Source organism: Alexandromys fortis, unplaced genomic scaffold (assembly GCF_014885135.2).
Source record: "Alexandromys fortis isolate MF-2015 unplaced genomic scaffold, M_Fortis_MF-2015_v1.1 scaffold_5, whole genome shotgun sequence".
Classification (NCBI taxonomy): domain Eukaryota; kingdom Metazoa; phylum Chordata; class Mammalia; order Rodentia; family Cricetidae; genus Alexandromys; species Alexandromys fortis.
Window position 1 is genome coordinate 10212290 of NW_026067924.1, and position 23908 is coordinate 10236197.

The following is a 23908-nucleotide window of genomic DNA, read 5'->3' on the forward strand; positions in this document are numbered from 1 at the left end:
AGTTCCACAGAAACACCAAGCTAACAGCCACAACATACACACAGAGGAACTGGTACAGACTCATGCAGGCCCCATGCTTGCTGCTTCAGTCTCTGAGATCTCATAGTAGCAACTTAACAGCACACCCGAGAGCTCTAGAACAAGAAGAAGCAAGCACCTAATAGTGTAGATGACAAACTCATCTGAAATCAATAAAACAGAAGCAAAGAGAACAATACAAAGAATCAGTGAAGCAAAGAGTTGCTTCTTTGAGAAAATCAAAGTAGAAAAATCCTTATCCAAGCTAACTAAAGGATGGAGAGAGAATATTCAGATTAATAAAATCAGAAATGAAAAGGAGGACAAAGCAACAGACACTGAGGAAATCCAGAGAATCATAAAGACATAGTTTAAACCCTGTGCTCCACTAAATTGGAAAATCTAAAAGAAATGAATAATTTTCTTGATAGGTACCACTTACCAAGCAAGGTTAAATCAAAATCAGATAAACAATTTAAATAGACCTATAATCCCACCAGGAGATAGAAGCAGTCTTTAAAAGTCTTCTAACCAAAATAAGGACCAGATGGTTTTAGAATTCTGCCAGACTTTCAAAGAGGTACAAATGCCATTATTCCTCAAATTATTTCACAAAATAGAAACAGAAGGAACATTGCCAAATTCATTTAATCGGACCACAGTTACCCTGATACCCAAAATCACCTAAAGACTCAACAAAGAAAGAAAATTACAAACCAATTTCCCTTATCAAAAGATGCAAAAATACTCAATAAAGTATTTGTAAACTGAATCCAGGAGCACATCAAGAAGATCATCCACCATAATCAAGAGGGCTTCATCCCAGAAATGCCAGGATGGTTCAATATATGAAAATCAGTAAATGTAATCCACCATATAAACAAACTGAAAGTGGGAAAAATGATCTTCTCACTAGATGCGCGTTAGGCAGTGCTTTCTCAGTCTGAGGCAGGACAGAGGCGCACTACTCATGTGACATAGTAAGTACATAGCTCTTCCGTGTCTGTGTTTGTTTTCCTCAGAGCAACTTCAACTGTGCCTTCAGATCTCTGCCTTTGGGATCTGTCTGACATATTTTCACTGAGCTGTGTGAAAGACATTGCACAGTTTGGTTATCATTGCACCGTATCTTGTCACACGAATTACCTGGCACTCAGGTGCTCCTAAAAATTTCCAGAGGATAAAAAGAATGCTAGAGGAGTGGAGATAAGGAAACATTGATTTTTTTGTTTGATCTTGAAAAATTTGAACACTAAAGACAACCTTGATATTGTCCCTAACAATTAATCATTAAAATAAATGTTTGGCTCTGCCTTTTCCTCTGTGCTGCTGTAAGAAAATGCCTCCAGCCAGGCAGTTTATGAAGAATAAGGTTGGGAGTCTAAGATCAAGGTATAATAAGTTCAGTGGTACTGTGTAGCCGTGTCCTTCAGAGAGGACAAAGCCTGTATCCTCACAGCAGTGAAAGAATGGGTAGAAGTGGCTAACCAACTCTTCAGGATCCTTTATACGGCACACATAGATTTACCTTTCTGAGTCATGTTCATGTGAGTTCAAATTATTTGTCATTATTGATACACTGTATTGCTGTATTAATTGTAGCCAATAAGCATAATGAATATGTGACTAATATCAGCTTTGAGTGTACAAAAAATATGAATAATGTCAGCAAGTAGAATTATGCTACCCATTAGCAAAGCATTTATTTCTTTTTTTATTAATTTTTATTGAGCTCTACATAAAGCATGTATTTCATCTAAATGTTTCAGTATTGATTCCTATATGGGTAAAATACTTCTGCTAACACTTCAAAAGGATCAATTGTAAAGACAACTTGTAAACTGCAAATGAACTTTGAAATATTTCTCCCTAAATACCTTCTGGTTTTCTAGGTAATGGAACCCAGCAATCAGTCCTCTCTGTGTGCTCCTCATACCCTCCTCCCTCCTCCTTGCCACTGACCTGTGGAGACTCACTGTGCCCTTTCCCAGCCCCAGCCTCTCTCCCTGTGAAACTCCATTGGAGAAAACCAGTGTTTTGTTTGTTTGCTTGTGTGCTTTTTTGTTTGTTTTGCAAACATGTTAATTGGAGATAACTTTTGGATAAGGGTAGTAGTGCACGTCCACTTCCCCCTTCTCAGCACTGGGACACAGTCTAGCTTGAACCTGTGTGTGCTGCCACGGTGTCTGTAAGCTCATATGTGTGTCAGTCCCGTTGTGTCTGGAAGACACTGTTTCCTTGGAATCACCGGTCCTCTCTGGCTCCAACAATCTTTCCATCTCCTCTTCCACATAGCTCCATGAGCCCTGAGGGGAGAGGTTTGATTACAACATTCCATTTAGGACGGGGTGTTCCAAAACCTCTTATTCTCTACACGTTGTCCAGTTGTGGGTCTCTGTATTTGTTCCCGTCTACAGTAAGAGGAAGCTTCTCTGATGATGATGGCTGGGCAGGGCACTGATGTGGATATAGCAGGATGTCCTTAGGAATCATCTTATTGTTTTGTTCCTTAGCTGACAATCATACTGGGTTTTCCCTGGTGCTTGTGGCCTGTCCAGTCTCCAGTTCTTGCCTGCCTGGGCAGTGTCAGGCATGGGTTCCATCTCGTGGAGTGGACCTTAGATCCAGTCAAAGAGTGGGTGGGTCCTCCCACGTTTGCGTCACTGTGGCATCGGCATGTCACTCAGACAGCCACTCTTGTTGATGGAAGGGTTTGTAGCTGGGTTGGTGTTGACCTTTTTCCCCTGGTAGCAAGCAGAGTATACCTTCCAGTACCATGAACACCAGTCGGTAGGAGTGAAGGCCTTAGACACCCACCAGCTTGACTTCTCCATGTTCAATGAAATATTGACGTGTTGTCATCAGCAGTGGGCTTTACTGTCAGTTTATAGAGCGCAATAGTAGTCTTGGCAATAGCCTGAGATGTTTGGAAGTTTCCACAAGGGTCCCCCTGGTCTCAGGGACATACACAGCTTCCGTGCTGGTCATGAGCTGAACCTGTGGCCCTCTCCCGCGTCATTGCTAAATATGAGGTCTTCTTGTAACTAACACCCAGCCATGCAGTTATTCCCAGTCTCGGAGCAATGGCATTCCTTCCCAGAGGTTCTTGCACATGGTGTTTCCTCCACGGGACTTCCCACCACCCTGCCTGCTCTAACTGCAGCATCTAGATGGGACACAGAGAGCACCTTCAGCTGCTTCAGCCCGGCCAGGACTTCTCTCCTGGTGTTCCCTGGATTCTTTGCCCTGCCTGAACTTGTTTTATCCTATGCTGCGTCCACCCTCTGTTGGACTCTACTCACAACGTACATTTTCTAACAGACTCTGAACAATTAGTGAGTTAATTCACAAGAAACACCCTGACAAATTTCTTCTAGCAAGGTACAGTAGGAAAATAAACAGCAATTAAAATGCCAGCTTATACTTTAGTTTTAATTTTCAACAGACTGTCAGATGGAATCAACTATTCTTATTCAGTGAATGTCAGAGAGGGGAACTTTGTTGATTAAATATCATAGCAGTTGCAAAAAGAACAACTTTTTCTTTTGGGAAAATGGGAGTATTTGCAATGCACTTAGCACGGAGGATCTCCTAGAGGCAGCACTGCCTCTCTAGAACACTTCTGAGAATTCTTTGAGCCTTACAGATCATATATTATATGCTTGAGTACTTTTCAAGTCTGTTTCTTCTCTGGCTGTGGAACGTGTGCTGGTGCTGGGGCCACTCCTCCCGGATTCCTGGAATCCTGCTGTGAGCAGCTCAGCTCAGCAGGAAAGCTGCTTTCTGTGAAAACAGCTGCCAACTGAGTGCCCTTGTCCCTGCAGAAATGCGCCAGTCCTCATCCTTCTCTGTCCTGAACTCTGAAGGAAAAGTGTTCATAACTCCCGGGACGTCCTTGGTTTCACCTAAATTTTGTGAGGATGTTTTAATGGTTCTATATTTGATCTTATCATAAGAAAAAAGCAATTTTCCATTTTTTGAAATAAGATAAGCCTAACTGTTCATCTCTCTAGATCACAGCTTCGTTGTGTAAGCTCACATTGGTCTTCAGACCTTGTCTCCTTTTAACAAACAGTTTGATATATTATAGTCAGTGCCATCAAACCATTTGCACAATGCTTTGGACATTTGGTTATAATTTCTTCGTCTGCCAAGCATTTTTCAATAAAGCTTAATTTTGGCCTCTCTTGTCCTCAATGTGAAATTGATTAACCTTGAGATGGACTGTGGCTTGCATGTTTCTTCTTTGCATGTTTTATCTGCTGAAGTATTTATTATGTATTAAATTGCTAGCTGTAAACTATGCTGCTTGGTGTTGGGGTAAACTAATATCCTATTGTGCAAATCAAACTCATTCTTTTAAGTTTTTTCATAGAGAATTTCGCTTCCAGAAGTTTCTCCTGTCTCCACTCCCCATCTCACTATAACAGTGCTAGGATTATGGATGAGTGGTACCACGCCGACTTTGTCCTTGGGTTCTGTGGCTCGAGTGCAAAGCATCAGCAAGGCTTTGTACCCAGTGAGCTGCTGCGACTGCTCTTTTGGGGTTTTGTTAACTACCTGTTGGCCATAGAGGAAAAAGATCAGATGAACTCCAAGCTGATACTGTGAATGTGAGGACAGAAGGAACAGTCTGATTAATGGCCAGCAGACTTGATAGCCTCTAAGACCAGCAATATCTGCAGGGTCCAAGCACTGCGGCGCCATCCCAGGCTGGTGACCAACAGTCAAGATCAGCACCTAGTAGAGCAGGTCAGAGACAGAGTGGACTGGGTGGGTGTAGGAGCGCTCAGAAACTGGCTGGGCTAGGGAAATAGACATAGGACAGCGGTGCCCTAATTGGTCGGACTTAGCCCAGAGAAACTAACCAGTTTCAATAGAAGCCATCTCAGTCTTTGTCAGGTTTCTCTCCTGAGTCCTGTAAGAAGCCCCTAGAAAAACTGCCCAGCAGGTTTTTCTCTCTCATGAGGCCCCTCCTGCATGGGAGGTAATCTCCCATTTCTGGAGACCCTCTCTTGGGCTCTCCAGAGTTTCACTACTCTGTAGTTTCTGCTTCAGAACTTTAAGCTTTCTTCTTTAAACCTTCTCTAGTAAAAACTCCTGTTTTGTTTTTTGGGTTTTTTTTTTCTTTGGAGGTGGGGGGCTCAGTTTCAAGACAGGGTTTCTCTGTGTAACAACCCTCACTGTCCTGGAACTAGCTCTTGTAGACCAGGCTGGCATCGAACTCATAGAGATCCACCTGCCTCTCTACCTCCCAAATGCTGGAATTAAAGATGTGTGCCATCACCGGCCAGCGTAAAAACTCCTTTTAAAATCCACCTCTCTGGTTGTTCTCTAGACCTCAGTCTTAGAGTCAGTGAATCAAGAGCCTGGAACAGACCACTGACTGGGTTAACGTTGTAGGTTACAGGAAGTGTCTGGTGCCCTAACTCCTGAGTTTCATCCTTTCTCTTCTTTCCCTCCATTTCACCTAGATAATCTATTTCTTATTAAGAGTTGCAAAATATTATTAGCTAGAAAACTAAACAAATTTTCCAAAAACTTTTCCCCATCAGCTGTTTGATTCCTTCATACAGGAAGGGCAGGAGAATGTGTCCATTGTTTAGCCAGTTCCCAACAAGTGTCCTAGCATTTTTCAATATAGTTTTAGCTTTAAAATTTTATGGATCCGGTATGAATAATCTGGTAAATTTTATTTCATTATATTAGCAGTAGTTGTTGTGTTTGTTTACTAATCCGCCCCTGGGGTAGACTTCTGGTCTTGAAGACTGTTGCCCCTGTAATCTGTGTTCTGCTGTAGTGCTGCGTAGCACATTCAGTGGGACATCCTTGTCCCAGAAGGACCAGCCACTGGAGGAAGGAAATCTTATCTCAGTTCTCTCTCTCTCTCCTTACACAGTGTGTCTGCCCACTTCATCTTGCTTCTGTGGTCTCCGTCAGTAAATCTCATCCAGAAGTCTGTTCTGTAGTTGACTGAGCAGTGTTAGTGCCTGGTGTGTCTTCTGGACTAAGGATACCATGGTTCTGTTTTGAAGCTAGCATGTGCTGAGCACTTCCAGAATACCACTGTTCCCGTCTGCCAGGTGATAGAGGGTGTGTTCCTGCTCTCTGTTGTGGCCCCTTCCAGGTAGTGAAGCACTGGAAAAAAGTATATGTGTAGTAATTTGTATCTGTATGGAGCCGGTGGAACGTAAGCTTCTGCAGGACTATGGAAAGTGTTAGGGATTTCCCCTTCAGTCTGCCCCGTTTTGTCTAGCCCTAAATCTAAGAGACTCTTTCCAAAACTAATTTCACACTTTACAGCCCTTTGTACAGCAGTAAACAGTGGGGTAAAAGGAAGAGGTCCTGTCCTGCAAGAACTCTGGTTGGGCATGCTTTCCTCCAGGGTCTGTTTAGTGCTCGTTTGTGGCCTGTTACACTGGGTTCCTGCCAGCCCTGAACTGTCTGTCTGTCTTCAGTAGTTCTTTCTAAAGGTGTTCCCAGAGCATTTGAGGGCTGCCCTGTGGTGCCGTCTGCCTCAGTCTGCCTTTGTCTGGTGAGCAGACCCATTGCTCGATGGCAGCTGTCTGCACAGGGGCACAAGCTCCATTTCTGAGAACATAGATTTACAGCAGATGTTAAAATTTGGATTTGTTGGTCTCTTGTGTTTAGCCTAGGAGTTGCCATGTTATCACCTAACACCTATTCAAAATAAAGCCTCGCTTAGTAGTCAGAACCCTGGTCTAGGAAAGCAGATGTGTAGAAAACCCGCTAGGCTCATTCTAGCCTCTTCACTGGGTGTTGAAGGTGGGGCTGGGTGACACTTGAGGGTTACCATGCGATTTGGTGGGTGGGTGCACTGCCCTCTGCGACATGAACACGGCCACGTTGTTAAATTGAACTGGGAAAAGGGTCAGTGCTGTGCTTTCCTGCTGATTTATAACACTCATCACAACAGAAAGCCAAAGCTCAGATAGGTTCCAAATGTTAAACTTGGACCACGTACGAGGTTTAAGTCACCATAGAAGGTGCCTTGATAGTGTAGCCCTGTTTCCTGGGGTCTGAGAGATCAGAGTCACAGTAGCGAGGCTCAGGACAGAGGAGCTGTCTGAAAAGAAACGCAGAGGTCCTTTTGTGCTCGGCTAGGTACTCAAGGCCACTCGTGTGTGGAGGGTGGGGTGGTAAGGGTGGTATTTTTAATAGAAAACCATTGTGTAATGGAAATTATTGTTACTAGCCCTGCCCTCCCCAGGATCAGGGTGTCTCTTCCCAACCGACACGCTGAAATTGGAGTGACTGCAGCCAACTGTAAAGCTGCTGCTGGCCTCTAGATGTATTGTGTAACATGGGGGTTTTAGCTCACAGTGTTGAGTTGTGTTGTGCTTCTTGATGTGGATGTGTGCACCTGTGCATGCTAGTGTGCATGCACATGGGTGCACACAAGTGTGGCAGTCTGAGGTTTCTGTCAGGTATCTTTCCTTGATTGCTTTCAACTTCATTTAATTTGTTTGTTTGTTTGTTTTACCACAGGCTCTCTCACTGAGCCTGGATCCCATTGTTTTTGCTAGCCTGGCTGGCCAGTGAGCTTCAGGATTCACGTTTTCTGTTGCCCTAGTGCTAGGGTCATAGGAGTTCCCGCCACTGTCACCTTCTTTCCCTAGGTCCTCCTGCTTGTGCAGTAGATAATTTCCTGGGCATGAGAGGTGACAGGTCCACAGGGGAGACGCAGCTTTTCTTCATTCACTGCCACCACCCTCATTTCTTAGCCTGCCTTTCTGGATTTGGAGTGTCTTTAAATTTCTTTGCTTTTTGTTCTGTTATGGAGGTATAGGGTAAAATAGATTATAGCCCCTAGCTACTAATTTTGAGCAATTAAAATAATTCTGAGAGCTGGGTTGAAAAAAAATGTGTATTTCAAGGATCTTTTCCTTTATATATAACTGTTAGAAATTTGTTTCTGGTTTGATGAGAAGCAACACCATTCAGATGCTTTTTGTGTGTGCTGGAACTAAAAGACAGTCTTGTTTAGTTCTGTGTAATGTCTTGAGAATTTCCTACCTGTGTATTGTATTCACATCATCTCCACCTTCCCACTACTCTTCCAGCTCCTTCCGCATCCCCACAGCCCTCCCAAATCATGGCCTCTTCTTTAACTCCTGTTTATTGTATTTTCCACTTAGTGCTGTTGGTGTGTAAATGTGTTCGGAGCTGACTGCCTGGGGTTGGCTAACTGAGTCTCCCTCTCCCGGAAGCTGTTAGTTTTCTCTGGTTCTTCACCTGGGACCTTGTGAGATTTTCCTCATCCATGTTGTCATGTCAGCTGCTGTTACCATTATGAAGGTATGTTTAGGCTGCCACGCTGTTGAGATTTCATGGGTATAACTTTCTTGTCATGTCTACAAGACAATCTAACAGCAGGCATCTTAATTCTCTGCCTCTCAGAATATTTCTGCCCCCATTTCTGTGGTGTGCCTGAACCTTAGGTGCAGGGTGCACTGTAAATGTATCAGTTGGGGCTGGGTCTCCATCTGTTGCAAAGAGAGTGGGGGGTAAGTGTGTCTCTGTGTGTGTGTGTGTGTGTGTGTGTGTGTGTGTGTGTGTGTAACTGCCCTTACCTGTGAACATAAGTATTTAGGAAACTGAAATTGTATTGGTTTAGGAAAATGCCAGGTTCTCTTCTAGGGTCTCTGTCCCCTTCAGCCAGTGGTAGTGGGCTAGGTTTACAGTACCAGGCATGATTTCCTTCCTATTGAGTCGTCCTTATCTTTAGTTGGAGAGCTGTTGGTTACACTCAAGACAAAAGCTCCTCTATTGTGTGATTCGGGATATCTTGCTCTGCTGGTCATTGTATTTTGTAAACCTTACTAATGGGTAGGACTACTGACTACTTTCCTCTCTTGGCAGCTTGCATGGCATCTTCTGGCACTAGCATATTTAGGCATCAGGCTTTAGGGTCAGTTTCAGACTCAGTTCCTCCAATTCCTGTGTTTGAAGTGTGGCTATCTTACCAATAGGTTTTTACCTTCAGGTTCTGGGAAGCAGCCATGGACTGCAGCAACAGCCTATATTGTTTTGAGAGTTTCTTGGGTTCCCCTGACCAGCTCTTTAAGGGAGGACATGCATGCCTATTACTGGGGGTTTTGTTAGATAGTCTGTCTTTGGGAGGGAGCATTATCACCACAAGTGGCATAAATCTGTCTTTTAAAATTATATGTGTGTGTTTCTATATATTCACATTATATATATATATATATATTTTTAAATAAAACAATATTCCCTATTGCTTTTCAAACATCCTGGGTATTTTGTATTTGTCCCTTGTCCATTTTCTCCTGAATTGTCTACCTCCCACCCCCCAATTAAAGTCCCCCATTTTTCCCACTTCCTTCTTTGTAGTAGCTGTTATCCTCATCTCTAGAGTTTCCCCCTCCCCACAGTCTTTTCTAAGGATGATTCATTCAGAGTGGAGCTTCCATTGCTTATCATCTCTTTTTGTTTTTTATGTAAGATGCATATTGTTCCTGTTACTTTCCCTTTGAAACATCTTCGTCTTTTCATCCTCCCTGTCTCCTCTGTCCTCTCTGCCCTTCCTCCTACAGTCCTTGTGTCTGGGGCCCTGTGGGTCTGGCACAGGACTCTATTGAAGCTTTTCTCCAGTGTCAGCTTCCTGAGAGCTCTGAGGTGTGAATCTGCCTCTCCCAGGAGCCTCCAGTGAACCATCCGCTGCATATCTGTGAATGGCTTGTGCTGTTGGGATTTTTTTTTTTCCCCGAGACAGGGTTTCTCTGTGGCTTTGGAGCCTGTCCTGGAACTAGCTCTGGAGACCAGGCTGGTCTCGAACTCACAGAGATCCGCCTGCCTCTGCCTCCCAAATGCTGGGATTAAAGGCGTGCGCCACCACCGCCCAGCTGGTGGGAATTTTTTTAAGAGTTAAATCACAGAGCTGTTCCTACTCGGGTTAGAATTGTCCTCGCTGTCTGTGTCCTCCACGGAGCTGTCCCTACTCAGTCTTGCCATCGCTGTGCACCTCCTCCAGCCCACAGATAAAGGTTCTTAATGAATATTTAATGAAGTGATCACTTCCAGGGGTCTGCTCTCTCCAACTAATCAGTAAAAGCCACCCTACAACACCGTAATTAACCATCGTGATTACTGTTTATTCTGAAAGCCAGGGTGCCGACTTTGAAAATAAGATCTTGAACATTTCCTCGAAGTCCGTAATAGAGGAGAAAGTAGGGGTCTGAGGTGGACAGAGAGGCCTTAGACCTCCCTCCTTTCATAGTTGACATGTCCTCTAAGCCACAGAGTTGCCTATGCCTGACAAACCTGGAATTTCCCTCTTTTAGCTTCTCTGAAAATACCTTTATCAGCAAGCTAATTAGTGTGCCTGAGGGGCAGGAAGACGGCTTAGCCTAAGAACCTGAGTTCAGTCCCCTAGGCCTACACGACAGAAGGAGAGAACCACTCCTCCAGCATGTCCTTTGAGCTCCACACTCTCATGACCACACGTGTGTGTGCGCGTGCGCGCGTGTGCACACACACACACACACAAGTATGTGCATAAAATATTTCCTTAAATGTGTCTGATCTATGCATTGTGTAAGCAATCAAAAAATAGACACTTCAAATAAAAACCTCAGCAAGTGGCTATGTTATCAATATTTGGAACAAAATGAAGCAGTTTGTGTCTATCAGAGAAAGTTAATAAAACCTCTATTGTACAGGATCCTCAGGATGTGCCTTCTCTTTTTGATCAATTGACTTCAATTTTCTGATAATACCACATACTAATAATCAAAATGTTTGAATGACAGCCACAGTAAATTCATAAATACAATATACTTGAAAACCCATTCTTGCTTTTTGAAATTGCTGTCATTTCTGGTTGCAGATGCTACAACAGCCTGTGATTATGGTGACAGGAACTTTGAGGCATCTTCTATATAATACATATCACTTTTATAGCAAGTTTGTGTGTTCAAGAGCTTAATAATAGGTTTTATAAAATTACAGACACTGTCTTCACAAACTTTAAATATGATGGAGATAAAAAAAATGTAATATCTTGTACTCTGCTATTAGGTAGTGTTAAAGAAAAGAAAAAAAATGCTTTGCATTCTCGGGCTTTTATTTCTTTTCCTTGTAGCTTGGTGCTATGACTCGTGTTTTTATATTATGCTGGGAAATGGGTATACTGATTAAAAAAAAAAAAAAGGTCTGGCAGTTCCTGTTTTGTTTTCATTAGAGGCAGTGCCGCTTGTATATATGAAAGCCCACATGGAGCAGCCCTGAAAATAAACTGTTGAACAGGGATGCTCTTCAGCTGGGATTATAACCCTGCTGCCCCGCTCCTCACTAGACAGCTGACTACACATACTACAGATGTGGCATGTGCAGTGACCATGCACTACAGCTCAGCATGTGTGTGAACAACAGTGACCATTCATTACAGATCAGCGTGTGTGTGTGTGTGTGTGAGCACACATGCATGCAGTGACCACCTCCTACAGATCAGTGCACGCGTGTGTGTATGTGTGTGTGTTCACAGAGACAGGTGTAAGGAAGGGTGTGCTATTGCAGATAGGCAAGGACTGCTGCAGTCTGCTGGAATAGGAATACTATTTCCCATCCATATCCTGCCAGTGCATGTGTGACTGTGTACTATGTATGCATGTGGAAAATGTACAAAACTAAATTGTACACAATGGAATTACATGGCTCACTATATAGAATTATATTCCATTTTAAGACAGAAGGAAAAGCTTCTTTGGAAGCCCTGACAGCCAGGGATAGTGATTTGGTGGGAGGTAAAGGTACCTCTTTTAAATACACCTGCAGTCTTAGTGTGGCGGTTTCTCAGCATTGAAAGCCACTAAATTTAGGCAGCAAAACAGATTGGATTTAGAATCAGACCTTCAGATGATTTAAGTGTAAACTCCAGAACACTTCATACTGTGTGAGTCTGAAACTGTCTGTTGTGCTGCTGTTGACTAAACTCCCTTTCCCTCCTGGGAGAAGGTTGCACTGTTTCTTCCTCCATCTGTGACCTTGGAAGTATAGGTTCCAATGGAGCTTCCTGAGTCTAGAGAGCCACCACAGTGACAAGACCCTTCCCAGTGCTGGACATACATGACACATGTTTTTATGAAATAGATGCTTTATATTTGGGTCATGTTATAGCCTTAGATGTAAATATACATCTGTTGAGGGTTAAATTTTGTCTACCTTTGATTTGAACAATCCAGTAGATTTTAAAATCTTAGATTGTGCCTCCTGGTGGCAGGCGCTGTGCCTTTATCATTTTCAGGTATTACCAACAAGTCCCTCATAGGAATGGCAAAGGATCAGTGAGAGGAAAGGCATTGCATTTCTTTGGCATTAAAACTCTGCTTGAGCTGTTGCAGGGCACTCGGGGTGCATTTTGCAGAGTGACTGAAGCACCAAGCTTCACATGAGGACAAAGAGCAGATCCGTGGTTGGAGTGAAAGTGCCGTTTGAGTTCATGCATTTGAAGGAAGATTGCATTATAAGGAGTCAGAAACAAAATCCTGTGTAGGAAATGAGTCGCTAACCCCTCTGCTGTCTTGAAATTTTTCTTTCTGCCCTTGAGCTTCATGCCTTGTCCTCAGAACCATTTCTAAAAGTTGTTAGCACCGCTCTACAAATACAGACCCGGGCATGTGGTTAGCTTGCAGGGAGCTAGAGGCACACACTCAGATCCACCATTGTGCCCTTTCTACTCAGCCTCTTCCTTCTGCCGTTGGATTCAACGGGGTGCAAACTCAACACTGTGGCTTTACTCCTCGGAGCAGATGAGTGGCTTGTGCAGAAACTTAGGACTCTACAGACAGATACTTCTCCCTGGATTTCTACCATGGAAATGAACTACTCACAGCTGCTGACTTTAAGGTTTTTGTAATTTCCAGTCTCTCCTTTGACCTAATGACCAAAGCTTCCTTCTTATCAAAGCTCAGCTTATGGAGTTAGATGTTGAGGATGAGGCCTCACCTGGTCCTTCTCCACCCCACAGTGGTGTTCCAGCCCTAGAGCAGCCTTGCCACTCTCTGCTGTCACAAGCCCACAAACAGCCCTGTACCGTCTTCAGGTGCCAGGCCATGGCTCCTCACGGTTCACACTTCATCCCAGAGACCACAGCCCAGTAGCCTGCTCCCCAGCAGTGCTTCCAGCCCAAGTCTCAGGGTTTTCAATTTTATTGAAATCATCCTTTCTTTGAACAGGTCTCCTTGAGATTTTGAAAATTAAACAGTTCCTACATATGCAATTATGTCCAGGAGTGTTAGTTCACGGTGTGAATAAAAACATTCAGTTGCATGTAGACAATGAATCTTACGTTCTTGTTACTTTTTACTTTTCCAGTTGAGGCTGCTTTCTAATGAAAAATGTGGCGGGAGCCTGGGGAGGGGGTCAGGGAGGGCGAGAAAGAGTTGTGTGAGGACAGCCGGGTTGATACAAGGTAGTTAGTTTGTTAGTTCGTGTTAATTCCGTCTCCTTTTAACATCGAGTTTATGGAGGATGGAATGACTTTGTGTGCTGATTGCATAGAGTATCCTGTAACATGTTATTAGTGTGATTCATGGTCCCTTTAACTCGCCAAGTAAACTTCTGAAAAGAGGGTGGGGGTCTGTACTCCCCTTGCCTGTTTTTAAGTCTTGAAAGCTGTTTGTCTGTGCAGTTTATTGATATTAAGCTCTACTGCTGTGTGTGTGTCTGTGTGTGTGTGTGTGTAAAAATAAACCGTGAAGCATTAGCATTTTGCAGGTAATACTTTCTGTTTCTAAGGGGTTGACGTTTCCTATGAAACCCACCATACTGATCAGTAGGACGGCATGTTGGTAAAGGGAAAAAGTCCTGGGAAAGAAAACAGAATGGTGTAGAGGCAAAAGTTTCTCCCACACCAATAGGGCACCTTGCCCCTGGGTCCGCATTTAAACACTATTGATAAGGCAGGGTGGGACTGTGCACTAAGATGTGAAGACCAAATGTGTCAACAGAAGCTTGCTTTTTCTTTTCCAACAAAAGCTGTCTGTATTGTGTGTTATTTAGGCTCTTTTGTCTGTTATGCCAATATTGATACTGTTTCTAGCACCTTTATTTTTTTAAACAAAGAACAGGCAGTCATCTTGATGTGCCTTTAGGATATAATTGAGTAGATAATTTACTTGAAAAAAAAAAATACCCCAGGCTTCTTTCATGTATTGTTTCAGTTTGACAATTTTAAAAAGTACATTGTGGGATATTTATAGTATTTTTTCGATCTATTTTTGTCTGTAGACTAGGAGTGCTAACTGATTTAGGGCATGGGGGTTAAAAACAGGAAATGTGGTGTATGAAGTAGGTTGTCTCCAGACTTTCCAATTCAGTTTCTTGAAGTATTACTGGGGAGTGCCGGGTTTCAAAACAACACTAGGCAGAGTACCTTGAATGATTATGCCTTTAGAGAAGTAATGTCAGTTGTGCCAGGAAGCGCTTCATGGGCAGGGAGTGCTGCATTCTTGGTAGAGGTTCACATGGTACAGCATGCTTTCTGTAACTCCTTCTGAGGTTCTGTCCAGGCAGGAGAGGGGAGGTTTGCATGTCTCGGCACATCGTCGACCTTTAAATTTAGCTTTAAAATTCTACTTGATTAAGTTGAAAAGTTTTGTCGAATAACTGTTTGAGAGTTTTCATTGAACCATCACCACTAAATTGGGACACATTATAGCACCAGACAACTCACATTTAAGACGCATAAAGAAACAAGAGTTCACTTTCCTGTGGCCTTACCAAGACTGAAAACCTTTGAACTCCGCAGTTCCATCTCTGGATTATTCTATGAAAATGTGTGACTTAGGTGGTACACACCTGTAGTCTCAGCACTCAGGATGCTAAGGCAAGAGGCCTACTACAAGTTCAGGGCCCTGGTCTACAAGGGCTACATACGGTGTGACCCCATATCTGTGACCCTGTGAAAGGGCAGAACAGTGGAGGGAGTGAAAGCTTAGCGAGTTCAGGATTAGTGGAGAGGCAGCGCTGGAGTTTCAGGCGGTAAAGACCGTCCACATCACAGTGTATAGCAGTGAGCATACGCAGCTGAGAATCTGCATATCCAGCAGTGGCTGTAACAGACCGTGGGCTCCGGGCCATCACTGTACCAACTGTACCCCTCTAGTGAGAGAGAGGGGCTGTAGGACAGCTGTTCCTGCCTGGGAAGGTACCTATTGTGCTGTTGTACATGGGAGCAGGAGGGCATGGGTGTCTGGATTCTGCCTGAGCTTTCTGAAGACCCGACTCTGCTCTGAACAGATTGTTTCAAAAAAAATAAATAAATAAATAATATAATTAAGTTTTAAGAAGGAATGTGTGGTATAACCTTTTATATATATATATTCCTAGTCAAAAGTCTAAAAGAATATACCAAATTGTCGCGGGGAAAGAGGTGAAGAAAATATTTATTGAACTTTTAGTTGAGGAAAACATTTATTGAATTTTTAGTTGTTATTAAATAAACTCATACTTCTGTGTTTAATTCAGCAGATATTTAATTTATTTTGTTTGTTTTTTGAGATGGTTTCTTTGTAGCTTTGGAGCCTGTCCTAAAACCAGCTCTTGTAGGCAAGGCTGGACTCGAACTCACAGAGCTCCACCTGCTTCTTTAATCCAAGTGCTAGGATTAAAGGCATGCGACACCACCACCCAGCTGACATTTAATTTTTTAAATTTCAAAATTAAAAAATAATAGGAAGAAAGGCCTGATCATTCAGTAGTTTGTTCTTTCATATGGGTACATCCTCAGCAGTCTGCCTAGCAGTTGGTTTGTATTAATAATGAAAATAATAATATGAACTGGCCGTGTAACACTTTTTAATTAATAGAGCATTTCCCCTTGTGAGGAGAACTCAAAGCTCGAATGAACTACCCAAGTCCCAGCCCGCCTTTAACACTTCTCATTGTGGTACACAGTGGAGCATTAGCACATTGTTGCCTGGACACCAGCATCCCTTCAACCGTCAATGATGACACAGTGGTGCTGTCTTCATGTGCAGCAGCCTGCCTTTACCAAATTCAGCTTTTACTGTTTGCCTGATTAATTTTAGAGATGCAGCTATTTTCTTGTTTAAGGATCATTTACTGGACTGTTTTTTTCTTTTTTTAAGGCAGTCAGACCATTTCTTATATTAAACCTGGGTGTTACCTCCCTCGGCTCTGTGCTCGGTGGGGAAGGTGTGACATGGTGTCTGGCATGGAATACTAATATTAAGGCTCTCACTGTGGTGTTTTTAGTAAGTGTGCCTATCCCCCAAATCATGTGACCTGCTTACTTGAAAAAGAAGAAACTGACAACTTGATCAAGGAGCTTCTTTTTTAACTCGATGTGTGCAAACACTGTTTTCCTCGTGGGAGATGTCAAGTCACACCCGCTCACTAACCGGAAGCCCACCGTGCAAACAGCAGCCCTTAAGACCTTGCTCAGAGGAATTTCCACACTTCTAATTAATTGCTAAGTGATCGTCTGAGTTTGTGCTGTGTGGGTGGGGACACTTTGTTGGTCAAATATCATGACACATTCTAATTTCATATTCAGAGCAGAGAAGTCGATATTCTGAATGCTCAGAAACTGCTTCTCATTCCCTCACTTAAGTAACATGGAAAGTTATGGGGGTTTATCTAAGCAGAGCTGTTTAAAAACAACACTCATGACTACATCATAATAATCTGGCACTTTCCTACAGCTCTAAGAAACAAGTTGGTTTTCTTCTTTACTCCTGTGCACACTGTCAACACTGAGGGCCCCTTTCCTAATCAGGTCTGTACTGTACACTTAGCACTTCATGCTCACTGCCATTGGAGTACAAACTAAAACCCAGGGTTTTCTGTTACTCACAGGCTCTGCCCACTGTAGTATTAGCCACCTGAGCATTGCCGTAGTGTCTAGTACATCACGGGCACTGAGCAAAATGCTTGCTTATTGTGTGGGACAAGTTGTCAGTCATCAGAAGAACAAAGCTTGTTTGGGGAAGCAGATTGGTTGAGCCTCAGCAACACTTCATTCTGCTCTGCTTTCTTTAACTGTATGGTTCAGCGGATCCTTGTGCTTAATCTCAAACATAAGGCCCTTGCTTTCTGTGTCCTATGCAAAGAGATGTTTACCAGAGGACACCTCCTAACAGGCTCACATGTCTCTAGTTAGCAGCCTGCTGAAGGCTAAGGCTATTTGACTGTGGATCTTAGAAGTCTTCCTCACAGTTCAGTTTTCCTTTGCTTGTTGATTCATTCACCATTCACTTGGCAGTTCATTAAATTCTAGTGGTCAGACCAAACATCATAGTCTCCCCTAGCCACGCTAATATGTAATATTCTGTCATTCTTTTCAAAGCCAAAGCAAAATATGACATAGGAATTCCACTAAAGCATCACCAGCCCACTTGCTGTGAAACCAGCCCAGAAGTTTTATCAGAGACAGAGCCCCCGTAAGCCCCCACCGCAGCCACACTGGATGTTATGTCAGGCTGCCTGTTGCCACCATGTACAACAAACACGTTTTTAGCAGTTAATTAATTCCCATACTGCTCCAAAGAAAGCCAGCTGCAGCTGGATGGCAGTCAGTCACAGTGGGTTTTAGTGTGCATGTGTACACCTGGAGTTTCAGAAGGTGGAGCTGTAGTCAGTGCCTTTTATACCCAGCATGCCTGTTAGTCTGTTATTTAAAGCTGTAGCCCTTGACATGTTATGTTCTGCTTGAGACTCAAGCGAACACTTCTTCCACCAGTCCGAACTCTCTCCTGGGGCTGCAGACTCTATGTATGTGCTCTGCTTACTTCCTACTCCACATTAGTGGTGTTCACACAGGCTAGATGGTGCTGTTGAAGACTGAGGGAATAAACAGCATTTTTGTAATGGCTTCGTTAGCAAAGGACACACTGTAATCGCTGCCTTTCAGAGTTGGCAGTCACTTCAGGGGCAAACTGAATTGTCTGGGGTCATGTGGTTAGTGATTGACAAGTCACAGTTTGGATCCTACATGTGCTTTTTGTCATCTCAAGGAACATAAAAAGTAATTAGCAACTGTCAGTATTAATCACATTAAAATAGAATAAATTGTGACAAGGACAGAAGCCAACATTTGCCTCTAGAGTAGACTACAGTGACGTTCCTCCCTCATAGTCCTCTGTCCTGTAGAAACAGCCCTCACCAAAAATCAAATTCTGATCCTGCCCCCAGGCACCAAAGCCAGGCACCTTGGGAATCCCCCCTGCTTTCACCTCAGGGGGACAGCCATTTGCTCTAGACGGTGCGTTTCTGCACAACTTCCCTGGGATCTTTCTTGGGTGACATCTTCTTGGCTTCTGCCTTCCTTCCTTGCCCTACTTCTAGTTGAAGGACGAGATGGCAGGTTCAGTTGTTGTCCCTGAGGGCACATTTGCACACAGCCTCAGTGGGAAGTAGGTCTCCATTTTTCTGCCAGAGCATCCACCGTGCAGACATCAGTGCTCCAGATGCCTGGTCCATCCTGTGAAAGGGTTCAGAGCTGCTAGCTGTCAATCGCCTCTAGATTCCTTATGATGCTGAACACGGATAACTGTAATAGGCTTTTATTTAGAGAATAATGACAGGAAAATGTGTTTGTGTTGATGCTTTCCATGTTCTGCGTTGACTGTTGGTTGAATCTGTGGACATGGAATCTCTGGAAATGGAAGCCCAACTGTACTTTCCTTTGCCCAGTCAGCAAAAAGCACATTTGCCAGCTGCTTGCCACCACATGAAGGGTCAGGCAGATGATGTAGGTGTGTCTTCTATCTATCTGTTGCTTTCATTGGTTAATTAATAAAGAAAACTGCTTGGCCTGATATGTCAGAACATAGATAGTCAGGGAAGACAGAACAGAATTCTGGGAGGAAGAAGGCAGTGAGGCAGACGCCATAGCTCTCCTCTCCGAGATGGACACAGGTTAGAATCTTCCCAATAAGCCACCATCTCGTGGTGCTACACACATTAATAGAAATGGGTTAATCAAGATGTGAGAGTTAGCCAGTAAGAGGCTAGAGCTAATGGGCCAAGCAGTGTTTAAAAGAATACAATTTGTGTATTGTTATTTCGGGTGTAAAGCTAGCCGTGCGGGAGCTGGGCAGGACGAAAATCACGCCAGCTCGCCTAGTCACTACAGGCAGACTGACCGTTTCCAAACATAGATGCTACCTAGGCTGGCCCTTCACCGTGACTTTTTTCTACCTCTATCCCAGTACTAGTGTTTAACCAGCTAAGAGCGTCATAAAATGAAGAGAGCAACCAAACACACTTATAGATTCTTTTACACTGGTTTTTCTTGGCAATATAAAGCCCTTTTATATAACTGTCTTGTATAAATTTGCTATATGTGATATAGACAAAAACCAACAGCAGTAAATTATGGTCAAACTTTTGGTATCTTTGTGATCTTCTTCCTGGTATTACCAGCATGTTCCACTTAAAGGGCTGATTGCTGGACATGCACCTAAGTAGTCCACCACATAGGAGAATCCCAGGAAATGTTTGCTAACAAATGAATGAATATTTGTAGTCACTTCCTTTGGATGAAATATGTCAGTTCACTTGCTAGCAGAAGACACTTGTTCAGTAGAGTGATTGCCCTTTGAAAAGAGAAAGCCTGTGGTGGGAAGGGTTCTGAGCATTTTTTCTTTAATTGAAAATAGATTATTTTCTCATACAATATATCCTGATTATAATTCCTCTCCGACACTCTTCCCAATTCCTCCCCACCTCCTCTCCCTTTCAGATCTACTCCCTTCTGTCCCTCATTAGAAAAGAACAGGCTTCTAAGAGATATCAACCAAATATGACAAAATAAAATATAAGATGAAAAACTTTTATATCAAAATTGAACACTACAACCCAGTAGGAAGAAGAGTCCCAAGAGCAGACAAACTGAATCAAAGAGGTTTTAACCCTTTCTTTTTCTTTCTTTCTTTCTTTCTTTCTTTCTTTCTTTCTTTCTTTCTGTCTTTTCTTTCTTCCTGTTCCTCCTCCTCCTCATCTTCTCCTCCTCCTCCTCCTCCTCCTCCTCCTCCTCCTCCTCCTCCTCCTTCTTCTTCTTCTTCTTCTATTTTTATATATTTTTTATAAACTTCTCACTGTGTAGCCCTGGAACTCACAGTTCTTCTGCCTTGCCTGCCTGGGTTCTGGGATTGCAGGCATGCCCCATCCTAAGAAGCTTGGTTTTGTAATCATTATTCCTGTAGTGTATGCATTGCTTTGGGAACATTAGGATTTTGCCATAGGCAGATCCAGCTGGGACTGGTTGCCCTGTGCCGAGGTGATCAACATCAGCCTGTACCCTCACTGGCCTGAGACCGCTTATGCAGAAGGGCTGTTTCCATCCATACTAGCTGTCTGTCCCTTCCTTGCTCCAGCGTGCCCCATAGCCCATGAAGCAGTTATTTGTTGTTCTGTGAAGAGAAGCAGGTTTGTTTCCCTAGCCATAAAGATAAAACTCCAAGAATTATAAAATACTCTCCCCAAGGTTAAGGCTTCTTTTTCTATCCATGCAAAACCTACAGTGGGGCTCACAGGAGCCCGGTTTCTGCTGATATTCCTACTGTTTGCTATCACAGCTGCGTCTTTAGAGTTGTGTTGACTAATCCAGGGCTGTCTCTGCTATGGGGTATTTCGGTGGTGGTGCTTAATGTATTGTTCTTGCCAGATGTCTTTCCTGTCAGGGCCAGAGGGAAAGCTGAGTTGGTAGTATGTGGTCACTGGGCACATGACTGCCTGGCTTGAGTCGCGTTTTAATTTTCGGCTTAGCAGTCAGCACTCCAGCCCCACTCTCACTTTGCATCAAAGGGCTAAGGACTGTAAAGCTGCCCTACGTTTGCAGTCACCATGGCTGGCATCTATGCTGCATTGGTGCTAACAGAGCCTGGCTTCACACAAAAGAGGCTGTTGAGTGTTAGCTCTTGCTTCCTCAGAGCACCACCAGACTCTCGCCAGGCTTGCGATTTCAGTTCCTGTGCATGTTAGGCAGGCATGCAGAGATATGCGTGGACATGAGCAGGTCTGCCACAGACTGCCCTGGACCCCAAACAGTGACCAAATTTTTGAGTGGTGTGCTCTGATACCTGGAGTGATGCTCAAGGCACTGTCTGCAGAAGGCCCAGCTGCTGCAGGAGACCCAGTAGCATGGCGCTTCTTTGACTGGAAGAAATTGCTTTGTTCTGCAAGTTAGTGTATTTCACTTTCGTAGATCCCTTGTGTTCTTCTGTCCTGCTTCCCTTGGAGTTAACCTGTAATCCCAGCATTCAGGAAGGGGAGTCAGAGGGATGAGTTCAAGGTCATTCTTGACTATATAGTGAGTTCAGGACCAGCTTGGACTACACAAGATCCTGTCTCAGAACAACCAGAAAATATTGATTCCAGTTCATGGTCTGTCCATATTCACGTTATGGATGACAGTTTGAGGGAGTAGTGACCTTCAGCCCTTGTAGTTAATTCTAGGAGACAGTCTAGAGTATTCTACTGCAGGAAAAAAGCTGTCGTTTGGAGTTACAGGGAAATAACACTTTGCTTCTGCTTACATAGTTCTTACACCATGGTGGCCTCTTAAGGAGCATAGTGATGTGCATGTGTGGTCACCGTTAATCCTCACTGCAGTCTGGCAGAAGAGCTGCAAAATCTATACTCGCTCGACACGTGGGAAGGCTTCCTCACCAAAGTCACAGCTAGACGGTAGCTTGTTCAGAGCGCTGTGACCACACTCTCTGCACCCGTAAGCTGGGTGCTGCTCTCAACTGGAGCTGTGCTCATTAGCTCAGGCCCCACAGTCTGATGTCTTTATTTTGTCCAATCTTTAACTTGCTTATAGGATCAGGTTTAATTAATTTTGTAACAAGCTTTTCTTGTGTGTAGTGGGCTACATGGGCACATGGACGAGGGTTGCACACACCTATGAATCCTGTTCTGTCACTCTTTGCCTTACTTGCTTGAGTCAGAGTCTATCACTGTACCTGGAGCTAGGCTGGCATCCAGGAAACCCCAGCGATCCTCACGTTTCCACCCCCACAGAACTGAGGTTAAAGGCACAAAAAGCCTTGCTCAGCCCAGGGTTTTACATGGGTGTTTGGGTTTCAAGCTCCTGCCTTCATGCTCGCACAGCCAGTACTTCCCCACTGAGTGATCTCCCAGACCTTAAGGTTTTCTTCTTTGAAAGTCATTCATGGGCTAGAAAGATGGCTCAGCAGTTTAGGACACTTACTGTTCTTACAGAGAATCCATACCCTGTGGTTCACAGCTGCCTGTAACTCCAGTTCTAGTGGATCTGATGCTCTCTAGCCCTCCAGTCTCAGCAGGCACCTGCACGGTCATGGTACAAATAAACACATATACACACAGGAAAAATAGTGATTCCTCAGAATCTAAACTTCCTTCTGTGTAATGCTGCGATAGACGTCCAACATGCATCTTCCAGACTCCAGCTCCCCGCTCTTGTCTGCTGCACGTTCTCTGATATGCATGTGAAATAGGAGGACATTTTAAAGTTTTGGTTCTGAGACCAACCGATAGTAAACTCGGAGCAAACAGTCATAAGAATGAAAAAGAGTGAAAGAAAATTTCTCATTCACACTGTTCTGTTTTCCCCTCTCTGGAAATAGTCCTCTCACCGGTCTCTCTCAGAAGGAAATGGACAGTAATGGTGTTATTTTCAGTTTCCCTAGACCACTCTGGCAGTTGCATGCTGATGCTGCAGGGGAGAGGCTGGCTGAGGATTTCATGAGTGCCTTTCCCTCCCCCATCTTGATTTCAGGTGTCAGAAACTATTTAAAAGAAGCGTTGGTGAACATAATTGCTGTGCACGCAGAGGTAAGCTGTCATTAACTGTTCCTACAAAAGTAGGTAATTGAGGGGGAAGAAAGAAAAAGAAGCAAATTCGATTATTATTCATAAGAGGGGTCTCTTTTCCCCCTTCAGAATGTATCTTGGGCATATAAGTAAAATAGAGATCAGCTTTCTTATATATGGCTGTGTCTGCGTGCATGTGTGTATGTACATGTATGTTATTTATATGTGCATCTGTGTGCATGATGCGTGGGTATGGTTATATGTGTGCATGTTCATATGTATGTGCATCTGTATATGTTGTGTGTCTGTGTGCAGTGCTTGTGCTTGTCTCTGTGTGTGCATGTGTCTTTGTGTGTGCCTGTGCATATGTGTGTCTGTGTGTAACTTAGTGTTTTCTGAAATTGTACATGTCTTTCTTCTGTGAGCCTAAACACTGAAGCTAGTGAATCACTTGTGTGTGGATATTGCTTCCCTTTGGTTCACACAAGCTGTCCCCCACAGTTATCATCTGAAGCATCATGTAGGCATCCTTACTGGACATCCTAGGAGTGAGAGTCACTCTTCCAAGGCACATGGGAAAACAAGCTACCACCATTGGTGCCACAACCACCATTGCTGCCGTATTTTCATGCAGTGAGCTCAGTCTATTGCAGGCTTTGTGACCAGCACTCTAAGGTTTGCTCACAGAATGGTGGGAAGCCATAGACTAAATTAAGGCCAAGACAGCACTGGGGGTCAGATGTCTCCTCCGCTTAGCTGTAGGCACCACGCAGGTGTGTTTATGGCTTCTCCATCTAGAAGTTTGTAGGCCATCATGGTATCCGGAAAAACAGGGATAAGGACATCAAAAACAGAAGAACAGAGCAATCAGAGGAAACAGGAGTGATGTTGCCTCCTAACGCTGCACTTCTTAGGAAAGACACTTGTGAGCATCTCTCTAGAAAGAAAGATCATATGTGATTTAACTCTGGCAGGGATTGGTCTCATAGATCTCTGTAATTTTATTAAACATATGAGATAATTCTTGTGTTCGTTTCTTTTAAGATTCAAGCATTTTAGGAGCACCCTGTGTGCAGAGAGCAAG

General features: G+C 43.7%; 1 protein-coding gene across 1 annotated transcript in view; it reads left to right on the forward strand.

The window, feature by feature from the left end:
• The window catches only part of Exoc2 (exocyst complex component 2), a 153571-nt gene that overhangs the window by 120033 nt on the left and 9630 nt on the right, over nucleotides 1-23908 (forward strand). The window contains exon 24 of the mRNA XM_050142277.1: nucleotides 22790-22845. Coding sequence (XP_049998234.1) covers nucleotides 22790-22845 — 56 coding nt within the window. The remainder of the gene's footprint in view (nucleotides 1-22789; nucleotides 22846-23908) is intronic.